The sequence below is a fragment of the Phoxinus phoxinus genome (assembly GCF_949152265.1).
Source record: "Phoxinus phoxinus genome assembly, chromosome: 3".
Lineage (NCBI taxonomy): Eukaryota > Metazoa > Chordata > Actinopteri > Cypriniformes > Leuciscidae > Phoxinus > Phoxinus phoxinus.
In genome coordinates this window covers 34229453-34252931 of record NC_136878.1, presented here as the reverse complement: position 1 = coordinate 34252931, position 23479 = coordinate 34229453, and the positions used below count along the sequence as shown (strand labels likewise).

The following is a 23479-nucleotide window of genomic DNA, read 5'->3' as shown; positions in this document are numbered from 1 at the left end:
TTGGTTAAATAAAAAGACCAAGACTAAATGTTACCATGTTAAAACTAGTCCCACAATCGGTATAAAACATTTATAACTGATTGTTATTTAGTTTGAGACTGAGAAAGGGCATGTCTTCAGTTAACTTACAATTCACTGTGGTAAGGGACACAGTACTTACGAATGGATTGACAGTCATCTGCAAGCTATTAAGTAGACAAAATAAGGATATTTGTGTATGGCTGTCCCTTAATGTTTAATGTTTCATGTCTTAACAAATTGCAACAGTAATATCTTCAAATTCCATTAAAACCTATAGAATATTGAGATGATAAGAAATTATTAATAAAAGAGTCAAAATTAAATAAATCAAAGTGTTCCACATTTCCACTTAAAAACAAAAAAAATCATATCTACAAATATTATTCCAGACAGTAACTTAAATTAAATATGGCTAAATTCTCATTATTATTGGTTCCCTCTAGTTTTCTTTCTCTGGAACATGGGACTGATAATAAAAAATAAATGAAGGTTTATAACCCACCAGCACATGATCTTCTTTGCACATCAATAAGAGTATGGCATCTAAATACTCCAAATAATCTTTCCACCAATGAGAAAGGTTGCAAAGGTCTTGCTGAAAACATGCCTGATTATCCGGTGACTAGGGGATTGCAGTCAGTCTGTGGTCATAATAGGGGGAGCCAAGTTTGTGAATGTAAAGTGTGTAAACCTTAGAGGGCTTCAGGCTTGTAGGTGACCCTGCTGTAATTCAAGCAGAAAAGAAGTGGCTGATGTTACAGCTGGAGGACAAAGTTCACTTTCTATATGCCCCCCTCCCCATGCCAGACCACCTACTCATCTAATGGGCCTAACTCTTATGTTAAGGGTAGCCCTCAGGTAGCCCTAGGTCTCCCCTTCTCTAAGCATTCACATTCTACAGATATTCTTGCATTCTGGCATTTTTCAAGTCTAGCCAAGATGCCCATCCATTGTCAAGTTTTTTTTAGGAAATGTAGACCGCAGTGTCTTGAGTGAAAAGCATGTATAGCTTAAATGTCTGGAGACACCTACCTCATTGTAGGAACACAAGTAAATTAGGTGCAGTGACTGTTATTTCTGTACGACACCATACTGTATGTTCGTATAACGAGTATCTTGGTATTTGTGTTATCAAGGTTCTTAAAGTATAAAATATCTTTTGTTTAAAAATTAACAAATAAATAAATAAATTATTAAGGAAGTATGCCTTGACTTACCCCGTTTCATGATGTTAATCTTATAATGATTTATAATTTAAGATGTTTGGTTGAAATTTCATAGGAAATTACACTTTTACATCATTCGTGTTTGTGTGGTTACATCACATCTGTAAATAAAGAGAAGAAAGTCTGACTTTTACAGCATGTGTATGATGCAGTGGAAGGTGTGTTAATAGATATCTAGCAATCATTATGTCCAATTCCAGTGTTGCCTAACTTTTGTAACATGATTTATTTTAAAATGCTTGTTTACAATGAGTCAAAACAACTTTGGAAGACAGTTACCTGCAACAAAATATGTTATTTATAGATATTTGTCTTTATTTACTTTTTACATTATGTCTTTAAGACATTAAGAAGGGGTCAAGTTTTGACATTTTTAATGACATTCACTCTTAAAATTATTGCCTGTACCTCAAACCATCATATTCATCTATGCTGAGGAGCTGAGACAAAGCCCAACTCCCATAATTACCAAAACAATGTAATTACCCCCCCACCCCCCCATCCTCAATTAATTATACCTTCATCGCAAGAGGGCCAAATATTCTGTACAGCACCTTTAATAAATGGTAAAATACTCTTTAGAGTAGAGGCATGTATGGGGTTGAGGGTAATTCCTGAGAAGCTGTCTCATAAACACATCAATGAAAATGTCCACACATTTTTAGCATACACACTGTACATACATCCACAGAACAGTGGAAGTTAAAAAAAGGGGTTTTAATCCTGACCCAAAATCTCTCTCTTTTTCTTTTTTACTATTTTATATACGATTGAAGATGCAGGGAAAAATATGTCTGTTGTAAATATAAGGCATGTGCACTGTTCACAGCATTTACATTGCCTTTATTGGAAGACAGTATTCCAATAAGTGTGGAAACATCGTATTTTTTTCCCCAAACAGTGTCCAGCTGTTGTTCTCTTTTCTGTCATTGTGTCTTAGGCACCACCAAGATCTCATCTCCATCTCGTATACTGTAGGAATGAAGTGCTCGAGCTCCATATTTCATCTCCTGAGGCTCTAACGCATAGCCAAGCTGCCGGTCGATATAGTACACACGTATCTTGTTCGGAGGTAGCTGGACCACGGCTCTCAACTGCTTCTTTAGGTCTCCCACTGTCTGATCCAATCTGAGCGCTAGGGGCTCTGTCTGGTCCCTGAAATGGACCTCTACTTGGACATTGCAGAGAGGGCGCAAATCCACTTCCGCAAGTGGGGCTAGGCGGCCATAGCGTGCTACCAAAGTGTGGTACCTGAAAAGAGTGGACAGCAGTGAGGAAAGAACCATGTGAATTTAGCCCATGCTATTTTTTGCTGCTACACCTAGTGACCCATTTATGTTAAAACAAACTGTTGAGTGGATTTTAGTTAAAAAGACTGTGAAAAAAGCCAACATAGAAAAAATATACAATAGCTCTGTTCTAAAACCTAGTGAACAGCCTACATAGAAAGGATTTTGAACCATCATAGGCATACTCACACAGACTATTATTCCAGACAGCAGGCAGCAACATTTTGCTTACTTTTTAAAATAACTTGTTTTGGCCAAACTGTAAATACTACTTTTACTACTACTAATGATAACATTGATTAAAAACGTGCAGTGTTGGGTCCTCAGGACCAGTGTTAAAGGGATACTCCACCGTTTTTTCATATTAAACTATGTTATTCCCTTAACTAAGACAAGTTGATACATACCTCTCTCGTCTCAGTGCGTGCACTAAATCACTCTGTCTTGCGCCAAAACTTTGTTAGCACTTAGCTTAGCCCAGTTCATTCAACAGGGGCCAAGCAGAGAAGCTACCAAACACCTCCACGTTTTCCCTATTTAAATACAGTTACTCGAGTAGTGTAACTCGACCTAGGACGGTGACACAAAACAAAACGTTGCGCTTTTCTAAGCGTGTAAAATGGATAACTATATTGTACGGCGGAATACCATAGCAAGTGCTTGGGAGCACTTCGACTTGGCGCAGTAATATCTTCACTCGTTCACAAGTTGGTTCTATTGACGGAAATGAGAGGGAGGAGGAGAGTGAGCGGGGGCCGGTGAGAGGATTTTTCACGAGTGAAGATATTACTGCGCCAAGTCGAAGTGCTCCCAAGCACTTGCTATGGTATTCCGCCATACAATGTAGTTATCCTTTTTACACGCTTAGAAAAGCGCAACGTTTTGTTTTTAAATAGGGAAAACGTGGAGGTGTTTGGTAGCTTCTCTGCTTGGCCCATATTGAATGAACTGGGCTAAGCTAAGTGCTAACAAAGTTTCGCCGCAAGACAGAGCGATTTAGTGCACGCACTGAGACGAGAGAGGTATGTATCAACTCGTCTTAGTTAAGGGAATAACATAGTTTAATATGAAAAAACGGTGGAGTATCCCTTTAAGAACGACTGCTGTTTACCTTTTTCCTGAGTAAACGATGAGTGCCGCCATGATGGATTCTAACTTCCGTTTGTATGCTGTCTTGTTCCAGTCACCATAGGGACTTATTGTTAAAACGGGGTGAAAAGAGCGACTGAATTAATTAAACATGAGCGCAGAGTTATGCTGTTGGCTACCACAACTGCAATAAACTGAAGAAATTCCTGAAGTATGCAAATCTGAAAAGAATGTCCATATGGCGCCATATGCCATGCATTTTATGCCAAAGACTGACAAGAGAATCTATGCACTCATTAAACTTTGATGGTTATGTCACTAACGAAAAACAGTCATTGCGACACTGGATGGCACCATGGAGCCATGTGCTGTTTGAAACCATTATCAGCTCAGAAAATACGTTAATTTAACTAGAAACACCGGAGACAAGAAATGTAAAGTATAATTCCGCTATGAGTCAGCTGAGACTTCTTGTATTCAGGAAAGAGGTGGATAGAGTGCTGGAGGACTGAGTTAGCTTAGCAATATGCTAACACTATTGGAATCAATTGTGGGGTCAAGTTTATCATACTTTTACATTAGAATACAATGTGTGTGAGATGCTGCCTATGTAGATTCTTCCAATTTTTAATTCAGTTCAAAGTGAGGTTTCTTGCTTTAGAAGGCAGCTAAGGCCCTGGACTTGCAATTCTACTCACAAGGTTTTGGAACAGAGCTAATGGGCTACGAAAGCCCAGGTAAAGCTAACTTGTACTTGATAAATGCTTGCAAAACCTGGTATGTTGATATGTCGTTTTCATCAAAAATGTCAATCACACTCTCATGTTTAAGAAAGGCAACTCCTACAAACCAATTTACAGGCGAAATTAATATCAATGCACCAAAAAAGTGACCATAGAGTTGTGTGTTTGTGAGAAGACATGGTTGTGTATTTGTATACCTGTTTGTGTGCTTGCACAGCACACTGAGTTTTTAAACTGTGAGAAAGTTCTCACCACCACCCCTTTTTTGCCCTCCCTTCTTTCCCATCTTGCTGAAGGATTGTGGGAAAGATAAGAGGAGATCGGCAGGCACAATTAAATAAAATCTCCACAAAAAAAGTCTTTTAGCTTTAGAGGGCTACAGTAACCGACACAGCCAATCAAAGTAATTTCCCCTGCCTGTCCAGAAAAGTCTCCCCACAAAGCAGAGCCTGAGCCTGGGTAGGTGCCTGTGGCTCCCTGCCTTCACCATGGGAATACTGCTCCCTCTATACAAAGTGCCACTCTGTCTGAGAGAAAGAACAGTCTCACTCAAGGGTCTCATTTAGTGTGGCTAAGCTCCTTAAATGAAGGCGAATGGGTGTTCGCTGTGATAACATAGCTGCCTTGGATTCCTCAAACAGTGCTTAGATCAGTCTCGAAGATGGGATCGGACAGTCGCCACCGTGCAGTGTTCATAGTAGAGCCATACAGTGAGTCTACTGTAGATACTGCATTTGTTGATGGCCTCAAAAACAACATGATCTGTTTTCAGGTAGATAACATGCACAATCACCATTAGCTAAATATTTAGATATCTACAACTTAACATCACAAATATCTCCTGGGACCCAAGGAAATTCATCCGTTATTTACTTGTCAGCAATTTGGCTTTTTATCTAAAGCAACTTCAGTACATGTATTACAGTGGCAGTCACCCTGGATGAACCTGGGGTAAGTGCCTCTTTGAAAGGCACAGCAGAGATACAGAATCTTAGTCTTTGTTCACACCCCAAACAACTGGAATCGGTGTTATCCAGTCTTTAGGATTGACTGTCATTTTGCATCAGTTGAAATCTGTTTTTTTAGACAGTGTAGGCAATAACTAGAATATCTACATGGGTTGCCATAGTAATGATGTAAGTGGTTGCATGAGACCAAGAGCATTGTTTTCTTTTCCAACTGAAAGTTGACAAGACAGAATCAGAGACAACAAACCAAGAGAGCATATTTTTACACAGTTCACTACAGGGTCCATGATAATATTTTTATGAGTGAAACCGAATCATTTGCCCTCAGTGTGCCCCGGACAATTTTGCCAGTTGTCCCTCCTGAAAACAGCTCTGATTTATTATGAAATTAAATTGAAATGAATTCGTAAATAGCTAGACACACTTGCACATTGTGTATGATGTTACATACACGTTGTGTCCTGAGTGACGATAAAAAGTACTTGAAATCCGATCACTGATCACTGAATTGCATTTAAGTCTAATTTGGTTCATGTAAAAAAATAAATGTTTTGAGTTGGATATGCCAAACGTTATTAAACCAGGTCCTTCACCTGGAGCTATCACGATCTCAATATATAATACCCTCAAATTCATTAAAACATAAATGGAGATTTGTTCCCTTAAATGGGAACAAGACTTGTCTATGTTGTCTATGAATCCTTTTATCATGACATATTTAGCATCAACATCTACCATGATGGATGCTAAAGAGCCTGGTTACTCCATCCACTTATCTTCTTAAATTTCTCATTGTCAGTAAAGAGTGATGCACTTAGATTTTCCCTATACATTTGCCTTCTTACATCCTTGTTCTCTGCTAGGCCCCTATGTTGTCCTTTACCATCAAAATGTCAACAAGGTCACAGGCTATGGTTACTCCAAGACAGTAAGACCAATAGCCCTTTTCATTTCCTTCACACTCTCCTCCTCTCATCCCTGCCTTTGCTTCCTCCACTCTGCTATCATTCCTGTGTTTCCAATTACTCCAGGGAGGATCATGGCCATGGCTCAGGTTTTAGTTACTAAAAGGCTGTTGAATGTATAAGACTCCTTCACCTATTTCACCCTCTTACCTATATAGCCTACACTATGTAAATAGTGTACCTCACAGTTGCCTAATGGAGGGTGACTAGGACCAATTTGTTTGCCAGCCTTGGTACAACTAAACTAAAGCATTTAACACTTTAACAGTACAAATAGCTATTCTAGTGCCTATAAAATAGTTTCGGAAAGATATTCATAAGTATACACTAATTAATGCATATAAGCCTCATCTAGGAAATAGATGTGAGCAATCAAGCAGTGAAGGGTTTGAATTACACTAGCCAGCGCTCAAATCTCAAAATCTTTTCAGCGTTATAAAGATAACAGTCTCATACCTACTTATGCCTAAAGTTTATGTCTAAGCAACCGTAAATGCGACTAAGGTTACTGTGAAATCACTTTGAAAGTCTCTCAAATGGTTCTATCCATTACATAAATGCTACCACAGTTTGAGTCTCATAAATTAGGCTGAATGGGTCTTTGCATTGGTTACGTCTCATGCATTCAAAGAGGGGCCAGTCTAAAGGTGTGTTTGAGGTCAGAGAGGCATAATTTCTTTCTGTCCATTTCTTTCACTATTTCTCAGATCTTTGCCCTCTTTCAGAGTTTTATCACAGAGTCGGTAACATAGCCTAAGCTCTGATCTGCACCCAAGGGGTGGGGGCAAGAGCAGGCTGGGTTCAAAAAGGGGGCAACCTTAACCCATATCTAGAGTTTGCCATCTAATTCTGCACCTGCCCTTTCACCCTCTAGTGCCAACTCTCATCTCAACCGCATCCCTCTGGGAAAATGGCTTTCCCTCCAGATAAACAGACAAAAAGGGACAGAGAAAAAGAGAAAAAGAAATAGAGAGGATGTGGATGGTGTGAGGAGGTCAGAAATTAGGGTCAGTGTACCTTGGTTTTAGTTTACATAGGAGTTGGAAAGAAAGTCTCTGAAGAAGTGGTCCCGGTGGGCACAAGAAGAAACAAATTAAAAAGTGACTTGTAAAAGAATAGTTACATTTTCCATTAAAAGTTTCTCATTCTCATGTTTCTCTTTTGAAACACTTATGATTTTCTTTCTTCTTTCAAAGAATAAATATACCCTTACAAAAAAACCACATGAATTTCACATGTGAAAAACGTCACTAGATGATTCACATGTAAATTACAATTACATGATGTAATTATTTAGATTTCACATGGGAAATGTTCCAAAACCACGTTTCCCATGTGCACACAGTTGTCAATATATATATATATTTAAGATTTTCAGTAAATAACTGCCTTAATTTAGTGTGTTCCTCACATACATCTATTGCATGGTGTCAGAAGACTTGGAATATAGTGCACTAGTTGTATGGGCCACTTTTATGATGTTTGTATCTTTTATGACTTTTGTGATGTTTCTATTGTTGATCATAATTTGCTCAGTGATATCGGGCTGGGTGTCAAGGCTGTAAGTTTTACCTTGCAGATAGAACCCTGTGTGTGTATATATATACTGTAGATGGATATAAGTCAAGTTCTTTGGAAATCTCTAAAGGGAGTCCCCCAAGGTTAATATTTTATATATAATTATTTATATAATATATATATGAGCTTAAGTTGGTACTTAATACTACGAAAACTAAATTTATGACATTTTAAATAGCTCACTCCCAGAATTTGGGAGATATTGCTAGTATTCAACGATTGAAAAAGCGGACTCAATCTCTTTTAGAGTGCATATTGTACACTTACTGAAGATGCTGAAGGTTAGGTTGGGATTGTTTAAAAAAAAAAAAAGCGTGATTGGTATAAAGACTCATGCTTATTTACCGCCCTGGTCATCGAATAACCATCAGGACACACTACAGCTGAATAATTTTGATACCATGCATGGGCTAATTTATAACGCTGATAATAATTATTATTTTTTTAACTCAAGAGTGTAATTGCTATTTATGTGCTGCATTTTGTTTGATGTATTCATATTCTATGTGTAACAATATATCGCAATACAAAAATGCAACAATATGTATCGTGGATAGTGACAATCTGTATTGTGTATAATTCACCCAAAATGAAAATTACTGTGTGAGAATAAATCTAAGTTTACTGAGTTTTAGTGTCAGTACTACATCAAACTATTATATATAATGTTGAATATAATGTATAATAATGCAATGGGGGAATATTTGTGGGCCAAAATTTGGCCAACATTATTTTAAATATATCTAGTCAGAGACAGAGTGCAAGCATATTTGTCTAAATTAATTCTATAATTTTAGCTTCAGAATTATGAACATTTTTATTGTTTTATTTTTATTTTATTATTGTTTATTTTTATTGTACATTTTGACTATGTCACCACTGTCCCGTGCATTGGGTAACCAGCACCAAGTCCAAGCCTATTAATTTCCACCCCCAATATAAGACCCAATTTAGCATTTTAATCAACAAAAACGCTAAACGCAATGCTTCCGCGGAGAGAGCAGTTGCTAGCGTGGCAAGTTCAAAGTTTGTTTGTTGCATTTCGCCACATAAATAATTATGGAGATAATAGATATTGATTTCAGATTAAACTGTTTTAAAATTGTACCTGTTTGTATCTTATAATCCAAAAGTGCACAAAACAATAGTCACAAAATGGCAGCATCTGCGTTTGTATGAAACAAGAGAGAGTGAGTCCACGATACTGGATGGCATAATTAAATAACTGTACACAAAATAATAATTTGACTGAGTTTTAATATTTTATTAGCTCACCAAATGCAAAACTTCCACGAAAAAAAAAACGTTCCTAGCAAGTGTATAGTGCTGCTGACTTCAGTAACCCGGATGAGCCTGTGTTATCTGTTTTTTAGTGGTTGTTATCTGGGAATAACATATCGCTGGATGGCGTGATTGACCAATCAGAATCAAGAATTCCACAGAGCCGTGTAATAAACAAAGGTTAATCCGCTTTCATTTTATGGAAGAGAGCGGCTCAGACATTCTGCTAAACATCTCCTTGATGTTCCACTGAGGAAAGAAGCTTATACAAGTTTGGAAAAACATGAACGTGAATAAATGATGACAGAATTTTCATTTTTGGATGATATTGATCCCACAACTTATTAACTCATGGCCACATTGTACTAATTAATTCCCTTGCTTTAATTTAGTTCAATCATGGCCACAATATAACTAAACCAAGGTGAATCTTGGGAATACCTTTGAGAGAGTCTGATAATACATTTCTGTTTTGTTGGAGCCGTGGTGTGCCGACATTATCTTTTTTCTTCTTCTGCTTAACGTTATCATGAGCACATTTCATAAGCTCATGTTTAAGAGAGGGTTATTTTTTTAAAGGTTGCAACAAAAACTAATTTTACTATCTGATTGTCACAGTTCTGTTAGTTTGGTCTTTTTTGTGTTTCACCACCCTCTGCCTGAGTTAGTCGTTTGTTGTCTTGGTTACTCATTATGTTCAGCAATTATCTCCCTCATTATCATGTACTTAAGTTCTGTTCTGTTTGTGTTTCATTGTTCGGTCTCGTCTGTGAATATGTGTGGTTGCGCTGTTTATGCCTTGTTCTATGGTTGCCTTTTGGATTATCTATTAAAGTCTTTACTTTGACATTCATCTTCATCGTCATTTGCCTATCTACAACCACGCGGTGTGACACTGATACTGGACATATTATAAAAGGACATTATTTCTGAGAAAGGCCGCTTCCACATCTCCAGTTTCCGACCTTCTATAGCTAGAGTAGGGATGTTGCGATTACCTGATTTCACGATTAACCGTTATTAAAATGGTCACTATTATTCAATTGTACGAATTTGGAAGCTACGGTTAAAAATTGGAAAAAACATGACAATCAGGGTTCTGTAAAATTAAATTCCAGGACTTTTCAAGCACTTTCAGTTCAAGCACTTTCTGGGTTTTCAAGGACTACAATCAAATATATTACTTATCAAACAATATATTTAAGGTAAAAAGAATAAATAAAAAATATACTATCAAAATGGTACAAATAAAGTGCAGTACATGTAAAGTATGGAATGACTGTGGCAACTTTAAGTATGGGAACCCAAAAAAGCCATAGAACTTTCAGTGCATAGAAAAGAAAATAGAAAGAGGGCATAAACTTCTTATACGATTCTTATTAATGATGTAATAACATTAGAAAACATAGGATTTCATTCGTAAAATGTAAAGCATTTAATTGTAACTAATTACAAAGTAAATATGTTGCAATCTAATGACTTGCTTGCACTAAAAATATTGGCACACTTGGTATTAATGATGGGGATTTATCAACAACTTTAGTGCAAGTTACACCAGTAGATGGGGGCAAGGGACTGAATTTAAGAGTGAATTAGTAGACCATTTATTAGAAGGAGTGGTTGAAGACGGGTATACAATATGCAAAACTTGCAGATGAAAAACATATTTCAGCAAATGCGTCAAACCCATCTAATCTGTTACAACAACTAAAGGATCACCACCGTTCAGAGATTCACACCCAGATAAAGGTAATAATTTTACAAACATTGTAAATATTATTTACCTTATTTGTAGCATTCCTCCTGTCCACTAATCACAATACGTTTTGTTATTTTGATAAAAACAAGGTCTCAGCTTTCAAATTTTGTATTTTTAATCACAAAATTCAAATAATAAAGCCATTTTGATGCTATATAATGTGGCGTGACAGATAGCTGTAGCCAAGCGGCATGTGAACCGATCATCTCTCCTACTTTCCTACTAGTTATAGCTCAATAAACATCAGAAGGTATGTGAAAGATGCAACGCTTTTCACCTCAGGGAAGCCACACAGTGTCCGTAAACATTTTACTTCCCAAGGGAAATTAACTGTCATCACTTACTCACCCTCAAGTTGTTCAAAACCTGTATGAGTTTCTTTCTTCTGTTGAACACAAAAGAAGATATTTTAAAGAATGTTGGTAACCAGACAGTTGACGGTAGCCATTGACTTCCATAGTAGTAAAAAAAAAAATACTATGGAAGTTATTGACTACCGTCAACTGTCTGATTACCAACAGTCTTTAAAATATCTTCTTTTGTGTTTAACAGACAATTATAATAAGTACAGGTATTTGTTTTCAACTTGTTTTCAGTTAGAAGTAGCAATGTAGATCTTAACTGCATATCCTAACAAATGCTGCAATAAAATTGTGATATTTTTGTGGGTGTTTTTATTGTTGTATAAAAGGTAAATTTGCAATAATTGTATAAATCGTGATCTTTTATCAGGCAATAATCGCACAGGCAAAAATTCATTGTGACATCCCTAAGCTAGAGCGGGAAGTTCTGTGTCATAACTGTTTAGACACTAGGTCTCAGAGCCATTCCAGAACAAAGGAAACAGCGTCTCCATCGCTCAACGGAAAAATAGGGACGTCATTCCATCCCCTTTCGAAAAAATCCTCCAGCTAATTCAATCCCCTCTAAAGCAAATGAAAAGGGGCAAGAGAGAAGAACAGGGAGGGAGAGAGGGGGATGTAAGGAGGGGAAGAACGAATAAAGCTGCCACCTTGTGTATCGATTTTCTGATTGGAGTATTCCAGTACAAAGGCGTCTTTGAGGAGGGAGAGAGTGGACACATTGTGTCCCAAAGGTTAGAATCCCCTGCTGGAAGCTGGGGCTTGCCGTAGTCACTGAAAAAGTCCTCCGTACACTCTCTCAGGTTAAGTGGAATGGGGTGTGCAAAAGAACGTGGGTGATCCATTTTCCATGTCTTTGACCTGCAAAGACCCTCCAAAATATCCCTCGAAAGGCCCACCAAAATATTCCCTGAAAGTCCCCCCCAAAAAACAAAATCAATGAGGAAAGGGGGGAGGCAGTAAGACTTAAGGGATGGGAGAGTTAAATGTCACATGGATAACTGGAGGCACCAAACTAAGGAAAAAGAAGTGGCAGGAAAACAGGTTTGAAAATGTGGATGGCCACCATGATACTTAAGACATGGCCAGAGAGAGAGAGAGAGAGAGAGAGAGAGAGAGAGAGAGAGAGAGAGAGGGAGGCTATTTTTGCTAAGCCGGAAAGAGGTGGCTGCTCTTGTTAAGATTTTATTACATTGGAAATTACAAAAATAAAATATTTTTTTTGTTTTTGTCAACTAAAGCCACTTTTACCACTTTCAATTGAATAAGCAATACTGACAAATAAATAAAATGCAAGAACTAAACTAACCTTCCGTGTTTAAGGAACGACTGTAAGAGAACCAAAAACACTTATTCAGCCCATTATTTCAAATTGAATACCGTACTGGTGACAGTATCTTTGATGACATTCAGGATCTCTTTCTTACTGTTTACAATCGACTGCAAAATCGCATTCAGCTGATCTGTATATTGTATATTAAGTATCTTGAGTGTAGTGGTGTAAAGGGTGTGTGTGGGGTTACCTCTGTGGTAGCTCATCCTCAGGGCAGTCCTGGTGGTAGCGGATGAAAAAGCGTTCGGCATCCTCTCTTTCTCCATCAGTGACAACACTTCCGTTCAATACAGTCACATTAGGCAACCTTACAAAACACAGCAGAAGGACAAGTGTGTGTGTGTGTGTGTGTGTGAGTGTATGTGTGTGAGGGAGTGCATTGACATTTATAATTCCATATTGGTGGCCACACTGATTTTTGTAATCATACCTAACAATAATTAACAATTGCACATTTCAAAAGTGGCCACTTTTGTTTACGTTTACTCACTGTGCTACCATAAGACAACGTCTCTCCTGATCGGTGTAGGGCTGCAGTAAAGGAATACCCATCACTCTGACCTCTTGAAGCTTTGGTAAGAAATTCAGTTTCTCGATGTCCTCCCAGCAACTTAGACCTAAAATAACACAAAAACTATGTATGAGCTAATAATCTATGGGGTTAGTTCACCAATTATTTTTTTTTTAATTAAATTACCCACATGTCATTCCAAACAGATAAGACTTTTGTTCATCCTCGAATAACAAATTCATTTTTGCCCCTCCATTGACACTCCACACAACTTTGATAGTTAAATCGCATCAAGCAAGCACATTTGAGCTTCCCTTTATCATATTAGATGTGCTGTAATAAATTATGCTGGAATTAATCTAATAAATGAAACTGGTCATCCTATAGAGTGACCGTGTTCGATTATAATGTGTGCATTGTTTTTATGAAGTTTTTGAAGCATCATAGTTTTAGTAGAATGGACTTTCAATTGACGGAAAGGGACAGAAATCTCATGTTTCATTAAAAATATCATTTGTGTTTTGAAGATGAACAAATATATTTTAGTTTGGAATGACATTTGACAATAGGGACAATTGACAATAGGGAGTAATTGATGACAGAATTTTCAGTTTTGGGTAAACTAACCCTTTAATAGTCAAGTCAAATCACCTTTATTACGGTAATATAGCGCTTTTTACAATACAGATTGTTTCAAAGCAGCTTTACAGTGATAACGGGAAATTAAAGCAACAAAGATTGTTTTGGCTGTACAGCAGCTCTAGAAGAAAGTCATTGACCAGCTTAAGTAGGTTCAGGTACCTAAAAAATATTTACACAGAAAGCTGATGACCTGCAGTGAAGCTGCAGTGGAGGGATAGATTTTCAATGAATTACAACTTTTTAAGTCTGTTCCTCATACAGATATATTGCATTATTTCAGAAGACTTGGAATACAGTGCACAATGCACCTTATGCACAGCTGCACTACTTCCTGAACTTTAGCCAGCTCCTTTGTTTCCTATCTGCCATTATTGGACAAACTGATTAATCCAGGTGTGCCTGACCAACAACCATAATCAGACACACCTGGATTAATCAGTTTGTCCAATAATGGTAGACAGGAAACAAAGGAGCTGGCTAAAGTTCAGAAAGTAGTGCAGCTGTGCATTAAGCCCATTCATATGAACCCCTATTTTTTGGCTGTACGTTTTTATTATTATTATTATTAATTTCATCATTAATTTTACTTTGACTGGTATTCTTTCTTTTCTTTTCTTCCCATAAATTATTTTACATCCTATATTTATATAATTCCTTAAATAAGGAAAATGATTTAGTCCCACCCCTCACCCCCATTGTTTAAGGCATAGTTACAGCCTTTCTGATTTTCTGTCTACAGACAGAGATGGTGTTTATGCAGTGCAGCACCTGAGTTGTGTAGGTTTATGCTGCGCAGGTTGGGGAAGAGTCTATGTAGGGAGTCCTCAGGCTCATGGATAGACGAGAGAGAGTTGTTTGCCAGGATAAGAGACACCAGGCCCGGATATATAAGGCCCAGCTTACGCACCTCCACCCATTCCTGCAGCTGGTTATCTGTGATATGCAGCAGGCGCAGGGATGGGTACGATATAGATGACACACTCACACTCTCATACTCGTTCAGACACAGAAACAACTCCTCCAGCCTACATACATACAACCACAAGAAAAACACAAGATTTAGTGCATGAAAAAAATGTTGGGTGCATACTTCCTGCAAATAGTGTGATACGGCAGCCACACAATGCTAAAAATAATCTCTGTGCAGTTACTAAGTCTCTGTCTTAGAAAAAAAGAAGAAGAAAAAAAAAGAAAAAGTGCACTAACACACAAAAAAATATGAGTTTGGTATAATCTAACAAAACTGCTTAACTACTTGGTATAGTATTTAAAAACATTTTGATTAAAATCAAGTTCATGCTTTTAAGAGGACTCCAAAACATCAGGCACTGGAAAAAAATATACTATATGTTGCTTGCAAAAAATATCATTATGGGTACTTTATATTGCAATTTATTATGGCCCCAATAATTATGTAGTTAAATAATCTACCAGCAGTGGCTTACAAGGCCTTGCTAACCAGCTAAACCACTACTGGTGTGAGTTTAGGGCGGTACAACATGTTTGTCCTAACAATGAATGCTTTGGAAAAAAATTAAGAGATTTTAAGAGATTAGAGATTAAATGCACATTTAAATCATAAATAACTTAAAAAAAACTTAAAACACAGACATGTAAGAGAAAGCTATAGATCATTTGCAGGGGGCAGCAGCACATGCAAGCTATTGAAATGTTACAACACACACACTTACTCTGGGGTCTCTCGTGTAAGTGTGTGCACCATGTCCCAGGTGACATACGTGTTATTGAGCACGAGGCGGCGGATGCCTGAGAATGCTTCAGCAGTTCCAGGCTCCAGACTCGACCCTCTCAATGGATTCATACTCAGATTGAGGAAGTCTAGATTAGGGATGTTAGACAGGATCTTGCTTATCTACATAGAGGAAAGGAAAAGAGAGAAAATAATGAATAGACCTAACTGACCAAACCCAACCAGTTTGTCTTGTCGAGGTTGTGTCAGGTAGCAAACCTCTATTTCATAATGCTGTTGAATGTTACAGTCTCACCTGTGCATAAAATACACTTGTCAAAGTAAAGGTGCAGTAACATTAGCCACATATGGCCGGCAAAAAAGCACTGCTAGTGACAGAAGTCTAGTGACAGAAGTCACTTTCAAAACAAGCAGTATTATGTTGGTCAACGTGGTGAATTTGTGGTGAACTCAATGCTAAATCCGCGAGGGGAAATGTTTCAAAAATCGTATTCAAATTTCCTGAATATGCAGATTCCTATTGAAATGACTGAACCTTAAAACTTATTTTACTATCCACCAACATCAGACTAGTGAAATCAGGTAATACTTTGGAATAAGGTTCTATATGTAAACATGATTTAATGCAACTTTTACAGCATTTATTAATCTTGGTCAATGTTAATTTCTACATAAACTAATACGTTTCTAAAATGTACATGTTGATGTTCATTGTTAGTTCATGATACCTTATGCATTAGATCATGTTAATGAATTGAATGTTATTGAATATCACCGTAAGTGTTACCTATATCTTATTGTGACATTGAACAGGAACATTCTTTGTGCTATATACACAAATGTAAATACACCGGACAAAACTTGTGACACAAACACATTTTTCTCACCTCTCCCCAGTCTTTAAAATGGTTGTGAGAGAGGTCTAGCTCAACCACGTGAGCACAGAAAGTAGCCACCTCCTCTTCATCTCCGGCCTCCGTAATTCCACAACCATCCAGAACTAGGATGCTGGGAAGATTTAGACGATCTAATACACAAACACACACATGCATGCACACACGCACACACGCACACACACACACACACACACACACACACACACACACACACACACACACACACACACACGCACGCACGCACGCACACGCACACACACACACACACACACACACACACACACACAGAATTTTAAATACCAGTTTAATGTAATTATATTATTAAAACGTTGAAGATACAAACATATTTATCAGTACAAGATTGATTAAAACATTATTTATTCACAGGATTAACGTCACATCCTTGAAATAAACTTTAGTTTTTGGCCCTAGAATACATTACTATAATGATAACACATGTGCCCTTCAAAAGTTCTACCAACTTCTACCAAGCAAAAAAAAATTTAAATGGCAACAACTAGTGTATCAGGATCCAGATCATATCTAGCACACCCTCTTTAACTAGGAGGCTCAGCATTTCACCTAAAGCCAAAAATAAAACTGACCTTTGACAGGTGAACCCTGGGGACTCGACCGGATCACCACTCCAGCTCCTGGCCCACGGCAGTATGGGAAGTTTTCTGGGCTGTACTTCTCACTGATCACCTGCACTAATGTGCGTCCTTCCGTCTCCTCTGTCTCCATCTCACCTCTCCTCCCACTCTCACACCTTCAGCTGAGCAAACATAGAGTAGCATGTGTGTATCATTCATTTGATTGTAGCATCAGTTCAAGTAAAACAAACATGTTTTTATCAGTTTTGTGGATGAGTGGACAAACATGTCCTTGAATGACATGATTTGATAACATTAGAATAGGGTTGTTTGGAATTTTCAGCCAGGGCAAAGGTTAGTACAGTTTTAAAAGAGCTGACATTTGGGTCAATGACAGTGTCAGTCCACGATAAAAAAAAAAAAGGGAAACTCTAGTTTAAAACACATGTGCCATTTGTACTTTATGTATTTGTACAATTTGTATTCATGTTGGTTTTATATGGTTTTGATGTTTTTTATACCATATACAAGAAAAGTAAGTTTCAATTTAATGACTTATATCATGTGATGTAAAAAGCAAGGAAAGAAAACCTTGAAAATCTTCCCTTAGACATTTAATACACATGAGTTTACACATCCTAAGCAATATATAATGTTTAATATATATATTTTAAGGTAATTTTTTATAAATATGAATTACGTTTTAATAAATAGCATTACGTTTTGGGGGAGTCTTTTCTAAGATCTGGACCACATAACCAGATGAGTAATTTATTGGATAAAAGTAAAAAAAACTAAAAAAACAGTAAAAACATTTTGTTACAAAATATGCAAATAAAATTAAATAAAATATAAATATATATATATATATATATATATATATATATATATATATATATATATATATATATATATATATATATATATATATATATATATATATATATATTATATATATATATATATATATGTAAAACTACTCACATTGAATGTATTTTTTTTTTAAACTAATTGATAGGACAAAAAATAAGCATCATTGATCCTTTTGTCACTTGAAACGATGTTCAAATGATCAAAACACTAAAACCACACTAAAAAGCTATTGATTTCTATATTAAGAAACGATGTTACAAGGTTAAAGCCAAAAGAGTGAAACCTGTTGACTCACATTTGATCTGGAGGTCAAATAGGAGCACATTGATGGTGGGCCTCGCCTCCAGTCTGGTTTTGATAATTGTCCCCCGATGGCTATGGACATACAGCATCCAGGAATGGACCTCTTAACCTGCGGCCTCGTAGGTCAGGGCTGGGGGTGTCCCACAGCCCCTGACTCAAAAATAGCAAAAAGAATAGACAGTAACGGACAAATGAGATGATGCACATGTGCCACATGGAAAGCTTGTGGTCACAGAACAATCATTCCTTTCTTTATGTCTTTATGATGTCTAAAAGAGGTAACACAAGCACGGGTATGGAAAGGTCTGCCCTAGAAATCAGATCCAATAACGCTTTGTCCGACTCCCATATGCTGCTGTTTTATACAAAAGCACAATGGGAAAACTCCAGTGGTACAAACGGATGTAGCGCTCTGGACATATGTGCAAGCTTCTTTTGTATTGACAGAAGAAACTACAGGAATAAAGAGGTCTTAATTGCTGAAATATTGGCTTGCTGAGTTACTCTGTCTGTAGGTATCTTTCCATGAGCAGAGTGATCTAAATCTAATCCTCAGAAATGAAACCGGCACAGACAGATATCTGTCACATCCTGTGAAGTCCATTCAAAGTACATCTCACAAACTTCACTTCAAAGGAAGATTCATCTTGCTCCAAAACCTTGTCTGAACACACCAAACAAAGTGTGTGTTTTTTTTTTTAGTAAAATGATCTTTTTATAATCTAATAGTTAAGGACTGCATTACAATTAGAGCCCAACATATTTTGTTTATGTGTCTGAAAAGCAATATACAGAACCAGTTTGTAATTTCAGTTTAACTTCAGTTTTTGGACACAATAAAAAGGGTTACATTTTACAACAAGTTCTCATTAGTTAATGCTAGTTAATGCAAATGGGCATTTTGGCATAATTATGCATGTTATTGTTCGCTCAAGCATGAAAGAAAACTCGATTCTGGCGCGTGTCTTTCTGTGCGTCGTGTGTATGTCACACAGACATTCACAGACAGTGCATTCTCTTTTGTCTTGTCGCGCTTGAATGGTTTAAAAGCATTTGCATGAATAAGAGCGTGTATAATGATCATATAATGTAATGCTAGCTCAAGGATGGCAGAAAAATATTTTTAACACATTAAACTAAAAAAATTAATCACATGGATTAATAACGCTCTAATTTTACCAGTACCAGTACTAATTAGTAAAATCTCTATATCAATGGACTATTATATCCACTCGTACAGTGGATTACTTTTTTTTTGTTGAATAGCACTTGTGTCTACCCATGCCCCTTAGCCATGACTATATTCACAAATAACAATATTCAATAAGCAGCTATATGTGTAATGCCTAGCAGCTATATCCTGCTCTACTTAAACAAGGCAAAACAAAATAGTTAAAATAAGAAGAAAAAAATGAAAAAAAGTATTTGAAAATCAGACAAAAAGAAAAAGGGATCTTTTTCACATTTCTTCAGGAAAAGAACTATAATCCTATGAAGTATTATGATGTTGAGCCTGTGCATGCTGCCAAAACAGTTCTGACCCGCCTCTGCATGGACTCTACAAAACCACTGAAGGTGTCCTGTGGTATCTGGCACCAAGACGGCAGTCGGTGGGGCGGCAGTGGCTCATGTAAGTTGTCTACAAACCGAAAGGTTGGTGGTTCCACTTGACCAAGTGTCGAAGTGTCCATGAGCAAGACACTTAACCCCAGCTGCTCCCGACGAGCTGGATGGCGCCTTGCATGGCTGACACCGCCGTCGGTGTATGAATGGGTGAATGTGAGGCAATATGTAAAGCGCTTTGGTGGCCATGGGTCTGTTAAAGCGCTATATAAATGCAGTCCATTTACCATTTACCAAGACATTAGCAGCATATCCTTCTAGTCCTGTAGGTTGTGAGGTGGCGCCACCGTGGATCGAACTTGTTGGTCCAGCACATCCCACAGATGCTCAATTTGATTGAGATCTGGGGAATTTGAAGGCCAGGCCAACACCTTGAACTCTTTATCATGTTTCTCAAACCAGTTCTGAACAATGTGTGCAGTGTGGCAGGGTGCATTATCCTGCTGAAAGAGGCCACTTCCACCAGGGAACACCATTGTCCTGAAGGGAAGTACCTGGACTGCAAAAATGTTTAGGTAGGTGGCACGTGTCAAATTTATATCCACATGAGTTTCCCAGCAGAACATTGCCCAGAGCATCACACTCCTTCATTGGCTTGTTGTTGTCCCACAGTGCATCCTGGTGCCATCACTTCCCCAGGTAAATGGCGCACACGTCCATGGCCATCCACACGGTGCAGTATATATATAAAAAGAGACTCATCAGAAGTGGTGACCTTCTTCCACTGCTCCAAGTTCCAGGTCTGGCGGTCGCGTGCCTGTTGTAGGTGCTTTCGACGGTGGACAGGGGTTATTATAGGCACTCTGATTGGCCTGCGGCTACGCAGCTCCATACCCAGCAGTGTGTTTGTGAAACATCTGCCATAACCATCATTCAAATTTTGTGTGACTTGTGCCACAGTAGACCTTCTATAGGCGCCACAGACCTTCTATAGACTCGGAACAGACGGGATAGCCTTCATTGCCCTCTTGCATCGATGAGCTTTGGGCGACCCTGTTGCCATTTGTGGTTTGTCACTCCTCGGACAACTGTTGGTATATTCTCCCCACTGCTGACTGGGAGCAACACACAAGCATTGCTGTTTCAGAGAGACTGTCCCTGTCCCAAATGGCACACTTTATATGCACTTTTGGTCTCTACAAGACCCTATGGATGTCCCATTTGTTATTTTAGGTTTCAGAAGGGTGCTCGCGAGCGCCCCCTTTGCGGTCAATATGTGGGGTAAGGCAGTGCTTTTTAACTTGATCAAAACAATCATACTAAAAATGTGTTTTTAAAGTTACTCTGTGCGGCTGGTATGAGACACTTGCGTATTACATATTGCAGTAAGATCGATATTAAAACATCATATTAGAATATCAATTGCTCCCCGGGCCACAGTCCACGGTTTGCAGTTTGTGTGTGTTCACTGCTCACTTATATCTATCCTAATGTGTGCGCACTAACTTGGATGGGTTAAATGCAGAAGACAAATTCCGTTTATGGATTGCCATCATTGGCCTTTCATGTCATAAAAGCTGGATGACTTGTGTTGCTAAATGGCATGCAATTAATTTTTAAAATGTATAGTATGGTGGAGAAAATGCTATATTACTGTTACTAAGAATAAAGCTTGATCTGATTATGCTATGTTAGCCACTTGACAAAATAGTGTTGTCTCTGAGGCATGGTACAAACATGTTACTCACGGTAAATCAAGAAAACAAGGGATTCAAACAATAAGACTAAAACTGTTTCGTTTTCTGTCGATAAAGATATCCAAACAGTAGCTCACCTGTCTAATAAAACACATAATATATTAAAGCGTATTTGATGTTTCCATGGTTTCTAAAATCGAGGGTAACATACATCATTGACAGGGGATGCTATGACAGGTCGTTACACTGGTTAAAATAGCTGATTTCTCTGGATTTTAACATTGTTATAAACATTTTATGTTAGGTACACAAGTCAACCAAATAAATAATATTGTTATAGTGGTTTTTAGGTATTTTCATCCCAAAAAATCTTACATATTGTGCATTTAACACGGGGGGCTGCTGCTTTTTCTTCTGTAGATGAACTTTCACTAATTAATATGTTTCACCACAAGACCAGTAATGTGCGCTAACAAAGTAAATAAGGTCAGTGTTGATTTATGTAAGAAGATGTTACTTTAATATTATTATCACTAGACCTAATATTGAAAAATAGAAATGTGTGAATATCAAACCGATTAGTGTTATTTGTATGTAATAACTGTATATCTACCAAAAAAAAACAGTTGTTTCACACATTTTTTTTTTTTTCAAGATAACATTTTGGAAAGTTGTTAACTTGACTAGACTTGTTCTAAAATAAGCCTCAGGTCAGGAGTCACACGTTTATTTGAATGCATTGCAAACAGCTGCGCATTGCGCATTGACAAGTTGTTGAATTTCAAATGCACGGCTGCCATGACAACGCGTTTGTTTTGGATTAGCGCTGTTCGACCAGATTCTGCAGCTTTGCAATAGAAACTTCTTTAGAATTTAATTTTCACTAGAGTGTTTTGGAGTGTTTAGAGTTTTAGTATTTAAAAAAATAATAACGCACAATACATGTCCCTTTGAACTGACTATGACTTCACGATAAGCTAAATATAGAGTAATATGTAACATTAGGCATCCACAGAGGTGACAACAGCGAGACAAGCGCGTGGAATCTATCTATCTAACGTTATCTCTATCGATCTATCGATCTATCTATCTATCTATCTATCTATCTATCTATCTATCTATCTATCTATCTATCTATCTATCTATCTATCTAACGTTATCTATCACAAAACAACTAAATGTAGTTTAGCGTTTTCGCTTATAAATGCGAACAACGAAATTAAAAGGCGAATGTCGTGCGCTAACCAAAGGATTGAATATTTACTTACTATGCTGGATGATTGAAAAATTAAATAAAAGTACGTTATACAAATACAATGCCTTAATTTATAATACATCGCCCCTCTCGGCATCTACAGGCACAATAAATAAAATTCGAAAACATGTTTGACATTTTACGTGAGTGTTTTGATACGCTTACCAATGACAAAGGTTCAGCAAATCGCTCTGCTTGTTTTTGTTGTTGATCCGTTGACAGTGTTTTGAACACGAAGCTCTGCCGTAGTTACTTCCTATTGGCGTTGTTTTGCAGCCTGGTGCTCCAATCCAGAGGGTGGCAGCATTACACCACAGAAATGTGAAAATTTAATCAGCATTTTTAAACCACAGACACTAATCACATATTGTAAACTGACATGAAAAGTAAAGATTTTGTTTATTACGTTTAACTTTAGATATGAGGTGTTTGTTTACAAAAGCATGTTTTACTTTTTTAATACGAGACCAACTTAATCATGTATTCTAAACAAATATTAGCCTAACCCTTTAATTGTCTATGGCAAATGCTAAACAAATAAATATTACATTCAGAAAAAAACTACTCCGAATAATAAATAAATAAATAAATAAATAGTTTATTTTGATTTTTTAAATTGGTTTTGTGTCTAAATTTTGTTTTATTTACTTTTTTTTTTTTACCAATAACTAGTTTGTATATCTGTTTTAGATATAGATACTCTGTATCTCTGTTCTGTTTCTTTTGCCTTTTATATTTTAGGAATACAAAAAAAAAAACCTCTCTAAAATGAATTGCTGTATGAAAAAGTAGACAAAGTGATGCCAAGGTTACATATTAGC

At 37.3% G+C, this 23479-nt stretch overlaps 1 protein-coding gene across 2 annotated transcripts; it reads right to left on the bottom strand.

The window, feature by feature from the left end:
- Positions 1-1449: 1449 nt before the first annotated feature.
- On the bottom strand, positions 1450-22976 carry tbcelb (tubulin folding cofactor E-like b). 2 transcript variants are annotated; one of them, XM_079608007.1, is made up of 9 exons: positions 22824-22976; positions 18136-18297; positions 16980-17149; positions 16366-16505; positions 15459-15640; positions 14536-14792; positions 13105-13231; positions 12805-12921; positions 1450-2498 (listed from the first exon to the last, which is right to left on the bottom strand). In XM_079608007.1, the coding sequence occupies exons 3-9, from the start codon at positions 17116-17118 to the stop codon at positions 2174-2176; spliced, it is 1287 nt and encodes a 428-aa protein (XP_079464133.1). In that variant the 5' UTR covers positions 17119-17149; positions 18136-18297; positions 22824-22976; the 3' UTR covers positions 1450-2173. The 2 variants fall into 2 exon arrangements, with proteins under 2 accessions (XP_079464133.1, XP_079464134.1); XM_079608008.1 differs by having other exon boundaries at positions 18136-18293; positions 22824-22960.
- Positions 22977-23479: the final 503 nt, after the last annotated feature.

Excerpts from the sequence above, each read along its gene's own strand:
- tbcelb (XM_079608007.1), bottom strand. The coding sequence starts at position 17,118 with ATGGAGACAGAGGAGACGGAAGGACGCACATTAGTGCAGGTGATCAGT. Across the intron at positions 16,506-16,979 it reads CCAGGGTTCACCTGTCAAAG|ATCGTCTAAATCTTCCCAGC; the intron begins GTCAGTTTTATT and ends TTTGTGTATTAG. Across the intron at positions 2,499-12,804 it reads GAGGATGAGCTACCACAGAG|GTACCACACTTTGGTAGCAC; the intron begins GTAACCCCACAC and ends CACTCTTTTCAG.